This window comes from Falco rusticolus, chromosome 3 (assembly GCF_015220075.1).
Source record: "Falco rusticolus isolate bFalRus1 chromosome 3, bFalRus1.pri, whole genome shotgun sequence".
In the NCBI taxonomy this organism is placed as follows: Eukaryota; Metazoa; Chordata; class Aves; order Falconiformes; family Falconidae; genus Falco; species Falco rusticolus.
The window spans coordinates 81,073,967-81,092,561 of NC_051189.1; the positions used below are offsets into that span (position 1 = coordinate 81,073,967).

At 41.0% G+C, this 18,595-nt stretch overlaps 1 protein-coding gene across 1 annotated transcript; it reads left to right on the forward strand.

The window, feature by feature from the left end:
- Window positions 1-77: 77 nt before the first annotated feature.
- Window positions 78-17,859, forward strand: SRD5A1 (steroid 5 alpha-reductase 1). Its single transcript, XM_037381767.1, has 5 exons — window positions 78-437; window positions 2,584-2,750; window positions 9,908-10,009; window positions 12,126-12,276; window positions 15,025-17,859. The coding sequence occupies exons 1-5, from the start codon at window positions 121-123 to the stop codon at window positions 15,089-15,091; spliced, it is 804 nt and encodes a 267-aa protein (XP_037237664.1). The 5' UTR covers window positions 78-120; the 3' UTR covers window positions 15,092-17,859.
- The last annotated feature ends 736 nt before the right edge of the window (window positions 17,860-18,595 follow it).

Genomic DNA, 18,595 nt, shown 5'->3' on the forward strand with positions numbered 1-18,595 from the left:
GGGCGGTGTAGGCCACGCCCACCCCCGCGCCGATTGGTTCGCGGTGCCGGTGGGCGTGGCTCCCGCCGGCCGGTGAATGGAAGCACCGCGGCGCGGGCGAGCTCGTGCAGGTGGCGGGGGATGGGGGCCGGCAACGCGTGCGAGTTCTGGCGGCGGGTGTCGGGCCCGGAGGAGCAGCGGCTGCTGGAGCTCCTCTCCTACGGGCTGGTGGCCCTGGGCGCCGCCTCCGCCGTGCTGCTCTGCTTCATCCCCATGCCCTACGGCCGGTACTCCTCGCGGCGCTTCGGCTGGCTGCTGCCCGCCCGCCCCGCCTGGACGCTGCAGGAGCTGCCCTCCCTCCTCGTCCCCCTGGGGCTGGCCGCCTGCGGCGGGGCGGTCGCCGCCGCCTGGCCCAACCGCCTGCTGCTGGGCTGCTTCGCCGTGCACTACGCACACAGGTGCGGCCCTTCGGCCGGGGCGGGGGCCGCCCTCGGGTGCTCCTGCTCGGGGCCGCCCGGGGGGTGGGGGGTGGCGGGGGGCGGGCGAAGCGCGGGTCGGGGTCCGTCTTGATGGACGCGCCCGGCTACTGCTTTCTGGCTGCAGGAACTGAAATTCCGATGCAAACTAATGTTTTTTAAGGAATGCAATAATCGGTGGAGCCTTTTGTGCCCCTTGAGTCAGGGAGCTCCGTGCCGGTGCTTGCGGCGCTGCTGCGGTGACTGTCGGCCGTGTCACAGGCGGGGGGGCACGGGGCGCGCTCCCGGCGGGGTGCACCGTCCTGCCCAGTTGCTGCAGCTCTTGGCGGTGGCCTCCCTTTAAGCAATGACTTGACCAGGTAGTTTTAAAGGACACCGTGTCCCAATATGGGGAGTTCAGCGCTGGATGCAGATATAGTTTTAATATGATAGGAAGTGGTGATGCTAAAGGGTCAAAAAGTGACGTCGCTATGAATGCTTGGCCACCACAAGCCGGTTATCCCCGTGATTTTATGATTCTGTCCTGTGATTACCTCTGTTATCTCCATGGTTCTATAATTCTTATTTTAAAGTTGTGAAACAGTAGATATTTTCCTTCCAATGATGTTTTTTCAACGCAGGGCTTGTTTCGTGAGTTGGACTCAATGATCTTTGTGGGTCCGTTCCAGTTCAGGATGTTCACTAAAATACTAGTGAAGCTTAAGCAGAGTGTCCCGCGTTGCCCTGTAGTCAATGGTATTTCGTAAAACTACTTGGGAGAAGGCGTTTAGCTGCAGCTCAGATACGGTTTTGCTGTTGCCTTCAGGTCTCTGGCAATACTCCACAGGTATTTTGCCACCATACTAATACAGCAGAGGGAGATTTGTCTGGCTAATTTTAAGCGGGGTGTGTGGCAGGTGATACGGTTGTCTTTCAGTGTTTGTTGCAAGAGGCTGTTGCTTTTGACCGTGAATATTCCACGTCCTCACAGCCAAGAGAGACGCAACATATGGCTGGCCTGGTGGCTGACAGGCTTTGCCAAACTCAGGAGTGTGTCTTTACTCCCTCTTTTTCCACTCTTGAGAGTAAAGAGATCAGCTTTGGTGATTAACTCATCTTTGATGTCTGGGCAAAAGCTAGAAATGTGAGGTGAAGGTTTGTACAGAAAGCAGAGCTGTACTGCGGTTCCTTTTTTCCAGCTGCTTATTGCTGTTGCCAGACTGAGCGACTGTTCTGAAGGTGAATGCAGACTGGAAGTAGACCTCTCTTATCCAATTCTGTTTACTGTAATGCAGCGGGCTTTAAATAATCATGTTAATGAATTTATCACTCTTTCTTGAAAGCTGTTACGGTTTTGTTTCCTTTGGAAAGGCTCCTCTAAAGCAGTAGTCCTTGGTTAGCTGGAAAATACATGGAAGAATGCTCAGGCTTCAGTAGTCCTGTGCCTGTATTGTTATAGATTGTAATAAAATCAATAGGTGATTGGGAGTTGGCTAGTTACACCAGAAAGACCATAAAAACCTTCACCTGTTTTTCTTGTTTGGAGCTTGTTTATTTACTCATGTAATCCCCTGGGAAAAGTGATTGAGATTCCTTTTCCAGATGGTATGGCAGTTGTAGATTTATTGCATCTTGCACAGGTGTCATAGGGAAGACCAAGATTATCAAGACAAAGCAATTAATGTTTTTAAGTGACTTTTAAGGCAAGGAGGAAACTGAGCTCAATTAGGTTAATTTCAAGGGGACTGACTTTCCTCCTGGAAGTGCTGGTGCATTTGGAGTAGAGATTGCGAGAGCTGGCTCATACCAGAAACCCTGGTGATACTACTGAGGGTTTAGGAACAAAGGAAGACAAAAATATACTGTGCTTAACCTCAGCTGCCTTTGCTACTCTGGTCAAAGTAATTGCCTTGGATATGAAGTTCAAAACTTGTGTCATAGGGGAGAGAGGACTGATCTTGTCATTCTGATGAGGCAGCAAAATCAACATTTAGGTGTTAAAGCAAGCATAACCTTTGAACTGGGATCAAAAACTCCACTGACAATTTGGTGAGCAGGATAATTTGGAATACGGATTACAGTTTAGGACATCAAAAGTATCTTTTCTGTTTGTTAATGCAACAATTTTTTCTTTTCTTATTTGCTATAGGGCACTCATATTTCCTCTTCTGATTCGGGAAGGAAAACCAACACCGTTTTTCACTTTTGTGCTAGCGCTTCTGTTCTGTGTTTACAATGGATACTTGCAAGGCCGCAGCTTGAGCAACTACGCAAAATACCCTTCAGGCTGGTTAAAAGATCCATGTTTCATCACAGGTGAGTTAAAACATGTTATGAGAACATTAGGTGTAATTTTCCTTTGTCTTCACAGCTTTTTATTTTTTACTGTAATCTTATGGTCTCTTCAATCCTATTTTATAGCTTTTGCCATCATTAATTATCTTGTTTGCTGTAGCTGTAAGCCTTTTAACCTTTTTTTTATTTTAGAACTGTGAACTCACACTTCCCACAATGTCAGTGCTGGATGAGCTGACTATCATCTTTATTCATTAACACCAAAGTAAATATGGGTCATGCATTTTTTTTTGGGGGGTATAGGAGCTTAAAGCCTGTCCTGGTTACAGCTGGGATAGAGTTAATTTCCTTCTTAGTAGTTAATACAGTGCTGTGTTTTGGCTCTGATGTGAGAACAAGTTGATAGGACACTGATGCTTTCAGTTGTTGCTGGGTGATGTTTATACTAAATCAAGGACTTTTCAGTTCCTTGGGCCCTGCCAGCGAGAGGGATGGAGGGGACACAGCCAGGACAGGTGACCCAAGCTAGCCAAAGGGATATTCCATGTCATATGACATCATGCTGAGTATATAAACTGGGGGAAGAAGAAGGAAGAGGAGAACATTTGGCATTATGGCGTTTGTCTGCCCAAGTAACTGTTACGCGTGGTGGAGCCCTGCTGTCCTGGGGATGGCCGAACACCTGCCTGCCCATGGGAAGTGATGAATGAATTCCTTGCTTTGCTTTGCATGTGTGTGAGGCTTTTGCTTTACTGATTAAATCGTTCTTATCTCGACCCATGAGTTTTACATTACTTTCAGATTCTCAAGTGTGGGGCTTGGTTGCTGGCTGGGGTTAAACCATGAGGCTTTAAATGGAACCAGCCGCATACCGGTTTAGAACAAAGCAGGTTATCCACATTACATGTAGATTAAATGGAAATCCCTTGTTTCTTGATGTCATATGTACTGCAGGTTTGTATGTGGTCAAACAGAAGTGAACAAATTAGTGGAGTAAAAATCCAGTAAGGGTAGCTGCTAAATACCAAGATAACACTTCTGGTGCCAAAAGTCTTTGATGTTGGGATATTTACACGTGTGTGCACACAGACACCAACCCACCCACCCTTGTGATAGGACTGGGCTTTGTCCAAGAACAAAACTGCCCTACAAGGAAGGGCATGGAGGGATTGAACATTCACCTCTATTGGGAAGTGAGGTTACATTTATACTTGAAACCATGCTTATGGATTAAAAAGCTAAGATTAAGTGACAAATTATTGTCTTTGCTCTATTCTTTTGTTTTGTAGGCATCTACTTCTGCCTACTGTCAAAAACATAGTATCCTTTCCCAAGGAAATCTTTACTGAAAGATCACTTTGATCTGAAGACAAACCAGAATGTTTGGCCTTGTCAGTCAAAGGTATAATACTGAGCTGTGTAGATCCCTGATCTGAACCAATGTCGGGGTTTAACCCCAGCTGGCAACTGAGCACTATGCAGCTGCTTGCTTGCTTCGCTCCAATGGGATGAGGGAGAGAATTGGAAAAGTGAGAACTCATGGGCTGAGATAAAGACGGTTTAGTAGGTAAAGCAAAAGCCGTCCACGCAAGCAAAGCAAGGAATTCATTCACCGCTTCCCATGGGCAGGCAGGTGCTCGGCCATCCCCAGGACAGCAGAGCTCCAACATGTGTAGCAGCTGGGCAGACAAACGCCATCACTCTGAACATTCCCCCACCCCTTCCTTCTTCTCTCGGCTTTATATGCTGAGCACGGTGTCGTGGTATGGAATATCCCTTCGGTCAGTTGGGCTCAGCTGTCCCAACTGTGTCCCCTCCCAGCTTCTTGTCCCCCCTGCCCCAGCCTGCTTGCTGGTGGGTGAGGAGCAGAAAAGGCTTTGGCTCTGTGTGAGCACAGCTCAGCAGTAATGAAAACATCTCTGCATTATCCGTGGTATTTTCATCACAAGTCCTATACACAGCCCCATACTAGCTACTATGAAGACAATTACCTCTATCCCAGCCAAACCCAGCACACCCAGTACAATTCTTGTTGTTATTCTGGAGCCAGAGAAAGTTAGTGTTTCTTCCAGATTTCCTAAGCCTTTTACAGCAAGAATAAGTTTTTATCTGTATTATGGTGTTATAGCAGATGACAATAGAGGGCCACTGTGCTAAATGCTGTCATGAATGTAAGACTGAAGAAATTTAAATTGAAATAGATTCTTGCCTGCCAAGATTAGGAGGCAGTACTGCTTGTGCTCTAAAAATGGAAAAATTGAAAGTACAAGGGAATGACTTCAGTGGGCACTGGGAAATTGGATATACTTTTGAAATTCCAGTCTCCTTAAACTTTGATCCAACAAAAAACTTCTTAAATGATCTGTTGATCAAAATTTAAGACTTTGATGCAATGCAAACTTTGTTTCCAGTGTCCTAATTTAGCATCTAAATCAAAAAATATCTCAATACAGTGTTGTAAACAAGTAATGAGTCAGGAGCCATACATCAATTCCTTCTTACTGAAAGATCTTAAATTAAGGTAATAAGAATGTTGCTCAGGTTTCCTTGGGTGTTCTAGGTTTTTTTGTGTTTTGTTTTGTTTTTTTATTTTAAAGCATTTCTGAAAGGGATAAATGAAAATGGTTAGGTTCATATGCCTTCAGTTATGAATACTTCCGTGTATGAATTAGTCTGGCTTGCGTTTAAGTTTTGCATTGTGGGTTGTGGTTTTCCTCTCCCCACCGCACCCCCCCCCCCCAATGCTAGTTTGCAATATCTACTTAAATGTATTTTTTTTCCAGTACTGCTAATCATAAGCAGAGTGTTGCTTTCATGATGATTTAAAGCAATACTTTGACTTATAAAAGTTATCCTGAAAACTAAGAAAGGTTCTTGGTATACATAGCAACCATTTCAATAGTATCACTCACTGGCTTTTTTGACACTGTTATTACACAAATCTTTCCATAAAGTTTGGTGTGGCTATGAAACAGGCAAACCTAAGACTTGTTTCCTTTATTCCTGTAACTAGAATATCTTTTGGGCTTTTTTATTTTTGTTTTGTAGTGGACATCAACGTAATTGGAACATAGTGGATAGATATAATTGCTATTTGGTATTTATCCCAGCTAGGTACCTCCAAATATCTGCAATTTATGCTTGTAGCTTTGGTCATCTGAAATGCAGAAGTGCTTTATTGTATACTGGATGCTCCCTGAACAACTGGACTGTTATGTTCTAGTTCTTCAGAAACATCTGGCAGTGCCTTTAAGCCTCTGTTTGAAGTGACTAAAATAAAAAATAATTGAGTAGAAGACTAGAAAATAACAATAGTAAGAAAGCATATTTGCTGAGGGCTAGCAAGATATTTCTTCAATCTATATGAAGTTATATATGGAAGGGAAATGGGAGAGTGTCTACAAGTAGCAGCCAAACGAAGTTCAGTAGTTGGAAGCTGAAAGGAGATAAATTTGCAGTGAAAACAGAAATTTGGAGAAATTAGGCTGATTAACCATCATGGGTGTGTGGGTGTGTGTGTTCAAACAATGGATGCATTTGGTCTGTGGAACCTTAGTTATACAGATTGACTGTTTTCAGATGTTTAGGAGTTAATTCTGGGAAAGTAATAACTTATATCTACACTAGCAATTAATTTGGAGCAGCAATACAGTTTTGATGTGGTTCTTTCATGGTTTCTCTGGACAGTATTGATTTAGTTCAGAACACTGAACTCTTCCGTTTTCAGAAGAAATGGAAATGTTCAGTTTCAAACGCAGTACAATGGTTGATAAAACCATAAGCTTGCAAACCAATGTGAGAACAACTTCATCATCTTGCAGCGTGTACCTTACATGTATGTGCCAATAAAAAGCTTGTGAACTTACCAAGAGTACCTGCATGTTTCACCCTTGTGTTTTTTCCTAATCTGTCTGCATCTCTAACTGGAAACTCCTTCCTTTGCTTGCTTTAGCTTCATCAATCTCTTGGCAATATGTTGTATGTCTTTTCTTACTCCTTTAAATCCCCATTCAACTACTTTCTTCTAATGTTGATGGCTAACCCTTCTGTGCATCAAACCACTTTTCTTCGCAGGAGCTGTGCAAAGCAGAGAAGTACCTATAACTCGGAAGGTGCAGGTGATGGAACATCAGAACCTAGTCTGTTGCGTGAAGCACTTAATCCGTCAGTCAGGCAACCAGGCACACATGGCATTTCTGCTTTCTACACGGAACAGACATGGAGGGAGCATGGGCATTGTCTCCATCTGGATATGGTCTTGTGATGGAGGGATGGGGGTTAGTCAGTATCTCTCCTAATATCTACAGGCGTCTGGATGATCCAAATGATTCTGTGCCTTCTTGGAATGACTAACTACACAGTATGACATGAGGCACTGGTTCACCTGAGGTGTCTACCAGGCACCTTCAGTGCAGCTGTAGAAACTGGCCTCCTGATGTTTCTATACAGCATCTGGCACTATGTATTTTCGAAACCCAGAGTGGGGAGGTCAGCCAGACAGCAGTTCCCATACTGTCACTCTGAAAGAGCCTGCAGAACAAGAGCAGGCTCATTTTGCATGAGATTTTTATATGGGCCAGGGTAAAGAGGACACTGGTGCAACAGCGCACCTGTGCTTTTCTGTTGCACTAGTTTGTTTGGTAATACAGACCTAGTTACTGTCCTTCTTATGCAAATGTTCTGGTACAAACCCAGGACTTAATCTCCAGTTTTATCCTGATGAAGGAAAAAAGCCTGTTGAGTTTAATAGCCTCATGAGGTCATCTACGTCGTGTGGTGCATCCTGTGGCTCCCTCCCTGTTTACATATCTGTTTCCCTGTGGTGGAAGCCAAGTCATGCAGGTCATGGTGCGTAACCAGCTCTTGGCTTTGTAGAGTGCAGTCCTGGGACTCTGCCATGGTGGGAATCTGAGGATGAGGACAGTGAAGTACAATGCCCGGAGAGAACAGGCACAGGGAAGTGGGTCTTCAAATTGAAGAGGAGTGCTGTGAAAATAGCCCATGTTCATCAGCTTGTTGTCCATGAAGAGAGATTTGTTTTCTTCTGACATGTGGTAGTTTTCAAGTAAGAGGAGTAAAAATGCACAGAATCAACTGATCTTATGTAGTAATTGGGCACTCCTAAAGCAAGCTCCGGTCTTTTTTGCATTATCTGGAAAGTTCTTAGTAGCTCATATATATTTTACAAACAGACACCAATTTAGAGTACACTAACATTGTCCAAAACTACGGTGGCATTTCAGGGAAATCAAAGGGTCTCTGATTTCCTCAGGAGGAAATTTAGTGTTCTTTCTAGAACTGCTACTACCTTTCAGGATAGATTTTTCTTCATGCCAATACTGAAGTAAATTAGTAGAAACATTGTTTATATTTAAGTAGCATTAATCTGTTCAGAAATTTCCTTTCAAATGGTCTTATGGATAGACATAACTTGCTTATTTAGTTGTATGAATAACATCCCTTGTTTTCCAAGGTAGTCTCAATCTTCTCTGGCAATTTGCAAACTGATACATAATTACTAATGCTGAGAGACTATTTTTGTTGCTGGATGCAGTGGGGATCCAATATTCTCTATTGGGATAAAGATCTCTTTTGCAGGGAAAAGAAGTTAAAAATTACCTCTTCCTCAAAGTAGAATTCGACAGCATTTGAATTATTCTCTCAGTTTTGGAATGCTGTCATTACATGAATTGGTTTGTAAAATCCTCATTACGTTGATCTAATCTGTCTCATGATGGTATAATTACATTGATTATATAGTTGAAAGTATTATGGTAGATTTCCTATGGAAAACACTTTGTGGCATATACACACCTTGATTGCTAATTGAAGCTTCTGGCACTGTGCTGTATAAACAAAAAGTTAAGAAACGTGCTTTTTCTGCAGAACTAAATTCTGCTACTAGTTTTTTAATGTCAGCAGATTGTAAGAAGCTAATTGAACAATGTTTTTATTTATGTAGGTAAATATGGAGAAAGCTTTCATGCAGAAACCTCTATTTCTATGCAGAGCAGTCATTTATTTCCTCCTGATCCATGTGGAAGCAGACAGCTAAGTCCTTTAAAGTAAACACAGCCCACAAAGGGCTGAGAGAAGAAAGCTGTCTATCTAATAACTTGTTTGAGAGGCAAGATCCACTTACATCTGCAGCTTCCCTTTGAAATTGGCTTAAGTTTTGGTAAAGTATGCTCTGACAACTTGCAAGATGGCCTTATACCTCTGGATGTCTACTTCATGTCTTTGCTGAGATGGTCGTACTACTGGATTTCTCTGAATTGAGAGCAAGCCATCTGAAAGACTTGAGTGATGGGTGCAAAAAAGCAAAACTTTCTATATCTGGCATGTTCTAGAAGAGCATCATTGGCATTTTCTTGGTAATTTAAATAAAAATTGATAACTTTAGAAGTGGTTTCAAAACAATATAATGGATCTACCCTGACAACCTGAATCTTGTCTGCTCATAGTAACAAGGAACACTGCCTTCAGAGGAAGATTTACATAGGTAACATGTAGCCAAAGACTGAGAATGGAAGGGTGAAAATACTGAATTTCAATCCTAAATTCCTTTTTGATTTATCCCATACAGTTATGGCAACAAGATATAAGGATGTAGAATGCAACAATAATTTCAGTTTCTGTGAAAGCCTGGTATAAATCATGAAACCATTTTGTTGAATGACATAAGTAAATAGTGCGTGAATTCCTTCCAATTCTATTATTCCTTTTATTGCATGGAAGTCTGCTGTGGAAACTCTGGTATATTTTCAGTACAAAAAAAAAGGGAACTAAGATGTGTCCCTCTGGCAGGAATGAGATTGGCTGTTTCTTTGGCTGTTTAAGATTTTGGTGTATTTGTTTTTCTATGTGGAAGTTAGGGAAATAGACACATTACATCTGTATATATGCACATGGATACATTTATATAAGTCTAGCAACACAGGGATAGTACTGTGAGTATATTCTTATCTACAAACCTGTTAATTACTGTGAACTCTGCTGACTTAAGAGCTCAGTGTGGGACTGGGATTGTGCAGGATGTCACCAGAATTGCTTAAGCTGCTTGCATTACTACTGCTTTGAGATAACGTGCCTAACGTGATATATGACTGTGGTTTGTTTTCTGAACAAGCACTTTGGCTCAGTATACTAAAGATAGTATTTTAAATATTTCTCTTCAGGTTTTATAGGGTGGCTGATGGGCATGGCAATCAATATTCATTCTGATCATATTCTCAGAAATCTGAGAAAGCCAGGAGAAACTGGTTACAAGATACCAAGAGGTGAGTAAAAATGTTACAGAAATTTCTGTAGCAATAAAATATCTCTCATGAGGAGAGGTGGAGAGAGCTGGGACTGTTCAGCCTGGAGACGAGAAGGTTCAGCGAGTTCTTATCAATGTGTATAAGTACTTGATGGGAGAGAATGAAGAGGAGGGAGCCAGGCTCTTCTCAGTGGCGCCTGGTGACAAGAGCAGAGTCACTGGGCAAAAAATTCAGAAGACCTGAAATCATATCTGAACACAGTGTTTGACTACCCTCACAGCAAAAACTGGAACAGGTTGCTCAGAGGAATTGTGGAGTCTCCATCTGCAGAGATACTCACAACTGGACTGGACATGGTCCTGGGTAACCTGCTCTAGCTGACACTGCTTGAGCCAAGGGGGTTGGACTAGGTGATCTCAGGAGGTCCCTTCCAACCTAAAATGATTCTGTGTAAAGATGACCTTTTAAAGCTTGGGTTTTTTTAGGGAAGATAGTAATTTGTGATACAAGGGGAAACTGGAAATAGTAGTGGTCTATTCAGAGAAGTGATTTCATAGCGTGGGAAACACTTCCCCCCTCCCCTCGCCCTTAAGCCAAGTATTGTAAGGGATCTATTTCATGATATCATGTGGCTTGTGCAAGTCATTTGATTTCTTGACCAACTTTGGCTGCATTTTTAGAAAGTGTTAAAAATGTAACATAGCATCCCACAACTTTTATGAGACTCAGCAGGTAGGTGGAGAAAGATGACCTGAATTATCATCCCAGTGCGGGGGCAGGAAGGGAAGGCAGAAAGTACTCAGCAACTATGTGTGGCTGGCCCATCTTAAGCTGTCCCACATATGAAGAGGGAGGGATCTTAGGTAACTGGAGAGCAGCTACTGCCATAAGAGATACATGGGGAAAAGAGGACAGAAACCCAAAGGAAGTCAGGCACTATAAATTCTGGCCTTCCTGGGAAAATGAAGAATATGAAAGGACTTCTTAAGGAGCCTATTGAAGTGTTAAAGTTTATTGACACTTCTGGAAATGTTAGATTCTTCTAGGTATATTACACTCGGTGAGAGCGTAAAAATAATAGCTTACCTCTGAATTCTGCTGTTTATCTAAGTGTTTTCCTTTAGCTGTTGCTTTCTTAGTTTTTAGTGAGATTTCTTAATAAAACTGGTAGAACTAGGTATATAAGGCAGTGGACTTATTCGTCACCAGGAAAGGTAACTTTTAACAGATGCAAATCCAAGTGCCCATGAGTAAAAGAACATGAACATACTGTATTATGTTCAGTGTACAAAAAAATTCTGAAGGAAATAAGATATTTGCTGCATGATCAGGAGGAGTTGATGTTGTTGATATGGATTATCCAGTTTAAGTGCTAGAATTCTGCTTTTGTCACGAAGGTGAAGTAAATTAAAGCAAAGTCAAAGCATGTCTTTTATTACACTTGGCAAATACTTGTTTGTTTAGGCCTGCTGCTAAAGCACATACCAAGATGTTACCAGTTTTTACACTAACTTTGGAATTAGGGTGAAAGTTCTTACTTTATAAAATTCCCAGCAGGTGAGTACTGATTGTTCATGCATAATTGGCTGTAAAATACATTTAATGTGGACTGCCAATTACTTCTTTCATGGAGTGTCAGGGCCAAAGCAGTAGACCTGAAAGTGGAGGGGAACAAAAGGGCAACACATTTTAAACTAGAGGATAACTTTGGAACTGTAAATTAACTAAGAATTTAAAGAATTAAATTAATTAAATTATGTATGTTAACTAACCCTATGAATATTTTCTGGGACTCTTGAAGGGGAGCATATTTTCTATTTTTACAGGATTTAAGAAAGGTTTAGTTTATGATCAAAGAGCTAGTTTGATATCAGTAATTATTTAGAGGCATGAACTCACTTCTGATGCTGATAAATCTGCTTTTCTTTCATGATTTGAAGAGGCAAAATGACGCTGGGGAAGGTCTGTCTATAAATGAGGTATTAAGTAATGCTTCATAGAATAGCTTGAACTGAAAAACTGGATTTAAAAATCGGACATTAGTGATACAGCTCTTATTTGACTTACAGTGAAAGATAGCATTGCACATCTCCTAGATTAAGGTGCTTTTAAAATTACTCTGTCCTGCTTTCAGGAGGAATGTTTGAGTATGTCAGTGGAGCCAACTTTTTTGGAGAGATCCTGGAATGGTTTGGGTTTGCCCTTGCCTGCTGCACCATTGAAAGCCTTGCATTTGCACTGTGTACACTTTTCATCTTGGGTTCAAGGGCAAAACAACACCATCAGTAAGTGTTTGTGTCTTATAATTTCTGTACACTTCATTTCCATTCAACAAATTATGCCTCATTCCATAGGGATGTTGCACAGCAAGTCTTGTGAGGCTGCTACTGTAGTGGAGAATATGATAGAGAATACTTTGAGTAGCATCAAGCACTGCAGAATTTCAATGGGAGAATACTGAGCATAAACACACAGTGTGTACAATGAGGTAGTCAAAATAATGTTTAAATGACCATAGTTCATTCTGGATCTGCAAAGATTATAGAAAAGTTTGGGAAAATTGTTTTAATTGATAATACACTATACTTCCCCTTGCAGCTCAAACTTGTTTCTATAATACTAAAATTTGAAGTTACAGAAGACAGAAGGATCATAATTTGAGAAAACTTGTTTCTTGAAAGAATTGCCTTTAAGGAATAGCATGTTTAGAAGAATTTGATCACCTTAATCTTAATCTAGTTACTTTCAGTTTCCTGCTTAGATTCTTGTGCTGAAACTTAGGGGTATAAAAGCAAATAAACATGAATATATGGAGGAAGTAAGTTGAAAAAAATGCAACTGCTAACAGTCTGTCAGGGTGGCCATGGCTATGTCTAGTGGAGTCTTGAAAACCTCCAGAAACAGAGGTTTTCCTGCACCTTGTTTGTAGTGTGTTCCAGGTCTGCATTACCCTACCAGTGAACAAGTTTTTCCTACTATCCAACCTGAACCATCCAAGCCTGTTGCCTGTGACCATCTTTCCTTGTTTTACCACCAGGTATTACTGAGAAGAGTCACAGGATATCTTGGGTTGGGAGTAGCATCTGAAGGTTGTGCAGTCATCTGGTGTGACCTGCTCCAACCAGGGCTAACCGCAAGGCTATACCTGGTTGCCCAGGGCCTCATCCAGTTGAGTGCTGAGTGTCTATCTCCAGGGGTGGAGGCCTCAGCACATCTCTGGCAAAGCACTGGGACAGGAATTTTCTCATTCCCATGGGGAAGAGGTTTTTTTTTTCCTTACGTCCAGCTGGATTTTTTCCATGTTGCAACTTTTATCCCCTGCCACTTGTCCACTTGCTGTGTGCTCCCAGGAGGGGTATGGTTCTGCCTTCTCTCCGACACCACTGTAGGCAGTGGAAGACTGCAGTCAGATCTGCCTCTTAACTTCTTTTCCAGGCTGAACAAGCCTAGGTCCCTCAACTTCTCATATGTTCCAGCTATGCAGTTGTCTTAATGACCATCTGCTGGATTCTTCTCCAGCTTGTGGACATCTTTATTGCACAGGAGGCCAAGAGCTGGAGGCAGTAAGGCAGATGCAGGCTCTCAACTGCTGAATAGCACAGAATAAGCACTTCCCTTGAACTGATGCTCTATACTTGTAGGCAGGCCAGTATGCAGTTAGCCTTCATCGTTGCACAGACCCATTACTGACTCATGTTCAAAATGTTCACCAGGATGTCTGTCCTTTTGTGTAGAGCTCCTAGCTAGCCAGTCAGTCCCTGGTCTCCGCTTCTGCGTGAGGCCATTGCGTTCCAGCTACAAGACTTTGCATTTCATTCATAGTTTTGCTCCATTGTCTCCCCTTCCAGTACCCGTAGGCAGCAGTAACAGTGCCCCTTAGTCCCTTCCTCACCAGACTAAGCAATGTCAGGTTCCTCAGCCTCTCCTTGTATGATGTTCTTCAGGCTCAAATTCCATTGCTGGTTCCTGTCTGTTAAGCCTTGACAGCACTCTTTCAGAACTCTTGACTTAGAAAGCATTATGAAAAAACTAAACTTCATTAAAGGAAGTAATTTGCACTAAAGAAAAAATGCATAAAAATGGAAGGGGGGTACAGAAAAAACCCACTAAACAAAAAACCCGAAACACGCTAACAAATCTGTGTAAGTGAAGAAATAATTTTGGTGTAGTGTGTTTAGTTTGAAAAACTTAGATAAAGGGCTGAAAAGGATAAATACTGTAATGCTGATATTCCACAGCTGCAGGTTAGCATGCATTTTATGTTTTGTTCTCTGCTTATTCCAGCTTTATTCTTGCAGTTAGCTAATTAATAATATGAATACCTGTACCTTGGAGGAGCCCGGATGAAGTTCATTCTTTTTTTTATTTTAAAGAAGCAGAGGAATAAATACTTGAAAATGGGAGTAAAATTGTTTTATAAGGTGACCAGACAAATAATATTTGGTAGTGCTATGCATTTATTCTCTTAACATTGTCTGATTTGAAAGCAGTGGTGGTCTTTGAGGGGGATTAGCAGTAAGGTTAGTGTAATGTTTGCCATGTTAAGTTTGATTATCCAAATCCCGACTGGAACTGAAGATGTTTCTATCTAGAACAGTGACTGTCATCCCAGTATGTGGAGTATCCCCCGCTTCCATGTGAAGTCATTGTACAATTTGATATGTTAGCCCCTTGGATGTTTTTTTTATATTATTTTTTCCCCTTGACTGCTAAAATGCGAATAGTCAGGATGCATAACAACATACATTTTGAAAAAACAGGCTATTCCTTTCCTGTCTGCTTTCACCACATCCGTTGGTTTGATTTCCCACTGCTGGCAGCAGTAACTGTTTCGTTCGTAGTTGGTGATTAGATGTCATTAGCATGGGTGTGGTAAATGGCAGTTTTCCATCCAGAGTAGGTTCTAAAGGCATTTTTTCAGTTTGTATCCAGAAAATACATGGATTAAATTGAACACATTGTACAATTACTTAATTACCTTGCCAGCATTTTTAAGACTCAATACTCATTGGATTTCTGTCTTTGCTTTTCAGATGGTACCTTGAGAAATTTGAAGACTATCCAAAGGGCCGAAAAATTGTGATCCCTTTTGTGTACTGAGCTGTGTTTTTAATACTGTTTTTGAAATTGATGCTTTCTGTAACAGATAATACTTTACAGGTTAACAACATAGTCTGATCATTGCTGTGACAAAGCCTTTGCATCAGTGCTGCTATTAGTTACTACTTTTCTTTTTAATGTAAACCCAGAATCTAATGGACACAGTGAATAGGAACAGAAATGCTTTTCCAGCAGTGGAGCATCATCATAAATACATGTTAGGCAGTGTATTTGAATTCACATCATGGAACCTTCTGTGTAGGATTTCTGGTACTTCCTTCTCTGCAGGTCCACTTGATCTAGACACGCTGTCCTGAGGATCATGCTGTGAACCAAATCACCCTCCCTGCAATCTGAGTAGTGTGTTCTGCCTGTTATTTGCCTGCATACACAAATAGGGTTTACTTTTTTTTTCCTTGCCTTCCTAATCTTTTCTTCCCCGCATCTGCATTTCCAGGAGAACTGGGTGCAGACCAAGGACATTAGATGAATGTAGTTGCTGTTAAGTGGGAAACAGTGTTGTTCCTCCTCTTTGCGCTCTTATGCAGGTATGGACACTGTATAGATAACTCTTTATGTAAATGGCATTAAGTATTGTAGTGCTACCTTTCCCAAATAATAGATTAAGATTGTCTACCTCTCAAACTTGATAACCATCTGATAACGATCTCAATATTCAATGTGTTTTCTCACTCAACACTATTTTTGGAAGGCATTCTTTATTTGGGATACTTAGGCCAGTGTAACACTGTTAACAATTGTGTAAGTCTTCTAACTTACTATATAAAGAAGAAACACCTTAAGATTTTTACAAAATTCTCTTACTATTATGTTTAAAAAAAAAGTGTCTTCCTTCTCCTGTTGATAATGGTTTAGATGATTTTTGTAATCCAAAAGTCTGGAATCTGTGCTGCTTATTTTATTAAGTCAGCTCTCATACCATTACATTTTTGTCCCGAAGGACTCCAGAAGGGTTTCAAAAACTTAATAGGATCCCAAGCATACTGACTTTGGAGTTTCAGGCACATCTGTGTCCTTTGCTGCTTGTGATATTAAAGAGTTTTTTGGAATTGCTGAGAAAAGAAATCTAAGAAATTAATTCTACAGAAAATAAAAAAAAAAAACCAAACACAGACAAAACCCCAAACCAAGAACCAAAGAATAATAATTAAAAAAACCAAAAACCACTACAAAAGCAAACAAAAAAAAATGCCAAAGCTGCTGTTAATATACTTCGGAAATCAGACTTTTACCAAGTGTCTTCTGATCTGTTTACACTTTCTATGTTGGGTTATGTTTTTCCGAACAAATTGGTAATATGTTTGCCAGATGCAGACTTTTCCTGTATGGTATCGCAGTAAGCTTTGTCTAAAGCTCAAAATTCTGTCTTCGCTGTTGAGTTACTCTTCTGTAGTAATCAAAGTAATGCATCTGGTGAACTTAACCTTTAATATCTTAGATATTAGTTAAAAAAAGCACATTTTGGAAATGAGCTGTGAAAAAAAGGACTTTGTGACCCAAGCTTCTGCTTAACAGTTGTTTTGTCCTCTTCTTCTTCCTGCCATGTTTATACAGTACTTTCTTCACTGAAGTCTTGGCTATCAGTAAGGATTTATTCAGTAGTGTAAGTAAGTGTAACAAAAAAATCTGTTATTGACTGAATTAGTTAAAGGAAGGCGGAGAGAGAAACTGACAGTCCTGCAGTGATGATAACTTACCATACTAACTAACCAGCAACTGCTGGTTGCTCCTTATGTTCACTGGGATGATTGATCCTGCTCTCAGCCAATATTCAAACAGAACAGCTTTGGGAGAACATAGGAATACCCGTTCCTTTGACACCTTACTTGATTCTGAAATTGTTTAATAATTTCTTTAGTGTTTGCATCCTTCCTTTAGTGAAGCTTCTCCTGTTGTTTTAGTTATCATGCTGTAATTTGACATTTGATCCTAGCTGTTTTGATGAACACTCAGTCATGAAGTTCCCTGGGGAGAGGATAGTGAGGAGGATGTTTTACTCTTCAATGCTAAAGTGGAGTTAGTAGACAATAAAAGTTCAATAGGACCACTTAAAGCATATTCTGAAGAGAATTTTAGAAACTAGTCTTGTATATTGAGATGCTCCCAAACCCTCCCACATGCCCATGGCAGTTTTTTAAATCTTGATATCAAAATCATCCAGCTATCAAAATTGTTTTAGGGGAAAAAAATACACTGTTCAAAGAGCACTGCCTCCTCTAGGTGTTTAAATACCTGCATAGCTTATGGTGAATTAATATCTTGTGTCTTTAGGAATATTTGTTAAAAAATCACTAATGGGACAACCAACCAGTAAAAAAAAAATCTGGCTGCAGCACTTCAGTCTGTAATCCACCACCTCCTTTTACATTTTTCGGCCTTTTATGGAAAGGCAAATCTTCTCTTAATAGTAAACAATAGGAAAGAATGCATAGTGTTCAGTATGTCTCCTTATATTCAAGAGCTGTAGCTCTCTGTAGTCAGTAGTATTTATCATAGTTTACAGAAAATCTGTACTGATGCCTCAGTTATGCTCTTGTGCTATGCTTCTAAATATTTATCATGATAAAAGTTCAGCTGGTTTGCTCACATAAAGTTAATTTATGGCTTACCTATAGCAGGATAGGGGTCTGAAACTTGATGCTCTGACAGCTTATCAGTGTTCTTTCTGTTGTTACAGAAAAGGAAAAGTAAAGGTCTGTAAAGTGTGAATGTCAGTGCCTTTAGGAATTTCAGTTAACTGGATTATTAAAAAAAGAGGAGATTTCTGTTCTTTGTGTGTTCATATTTTATATTCTTATACTGCTGGAACCTTAAGTACAGAATTTGAGGATGTTCATTAGAGAATATTATGAGGAGCAGCTGAGGGAACTGGGGTTCTTTAGTCTGGAGAAAAGGAGGCTCTGGGGAAACCTTACTGTGCTTTACAGCTACCTAAAAGGAGGTAGTTGTAAAGGTGAGTGTCAATCGCACTCTTCTCCCAAGTAAAAAGTGAGAGGATGAGAGGAAATGGACTCAGGTTGCACCAGAGGAGGTTCAGATTAGATATTAGGAAAAATTTCTTTACCAAAAGGGTTGTCAAGCATTGGAACAGGCTGCCCAGGGAAGTGATGGAGTCGCCATCCCTGGAGGTGTTTAAAGCTGCGTAGATGTGGCACTTAGGGACGTGGTTTAGTGGTGGGCTTGGCAGTGCTAGATTAACAGTTGGACTCAATGATCTTAAGGGGCTTTTCCAACCTAACTGTTTCTGATTCTTGCATTTCAAGGCCAAGGTACACTGGTGAAAAGCATATGATCAGCTTGGTCAAATGCTAGAACCGCCTTTTGTTTAAACAATATCCCATTTATTTGTCATGCTTCACTCGTGCTCCCTTCCCCTTTAAGCAGCCTTGACAGAATTTCTCTATTTGAAAATATTTGATACTGAAATTTTGTTCTTGAAAATACATTGTATGAAAATGAACTCTGTTCTGCTGATTCCAGAAG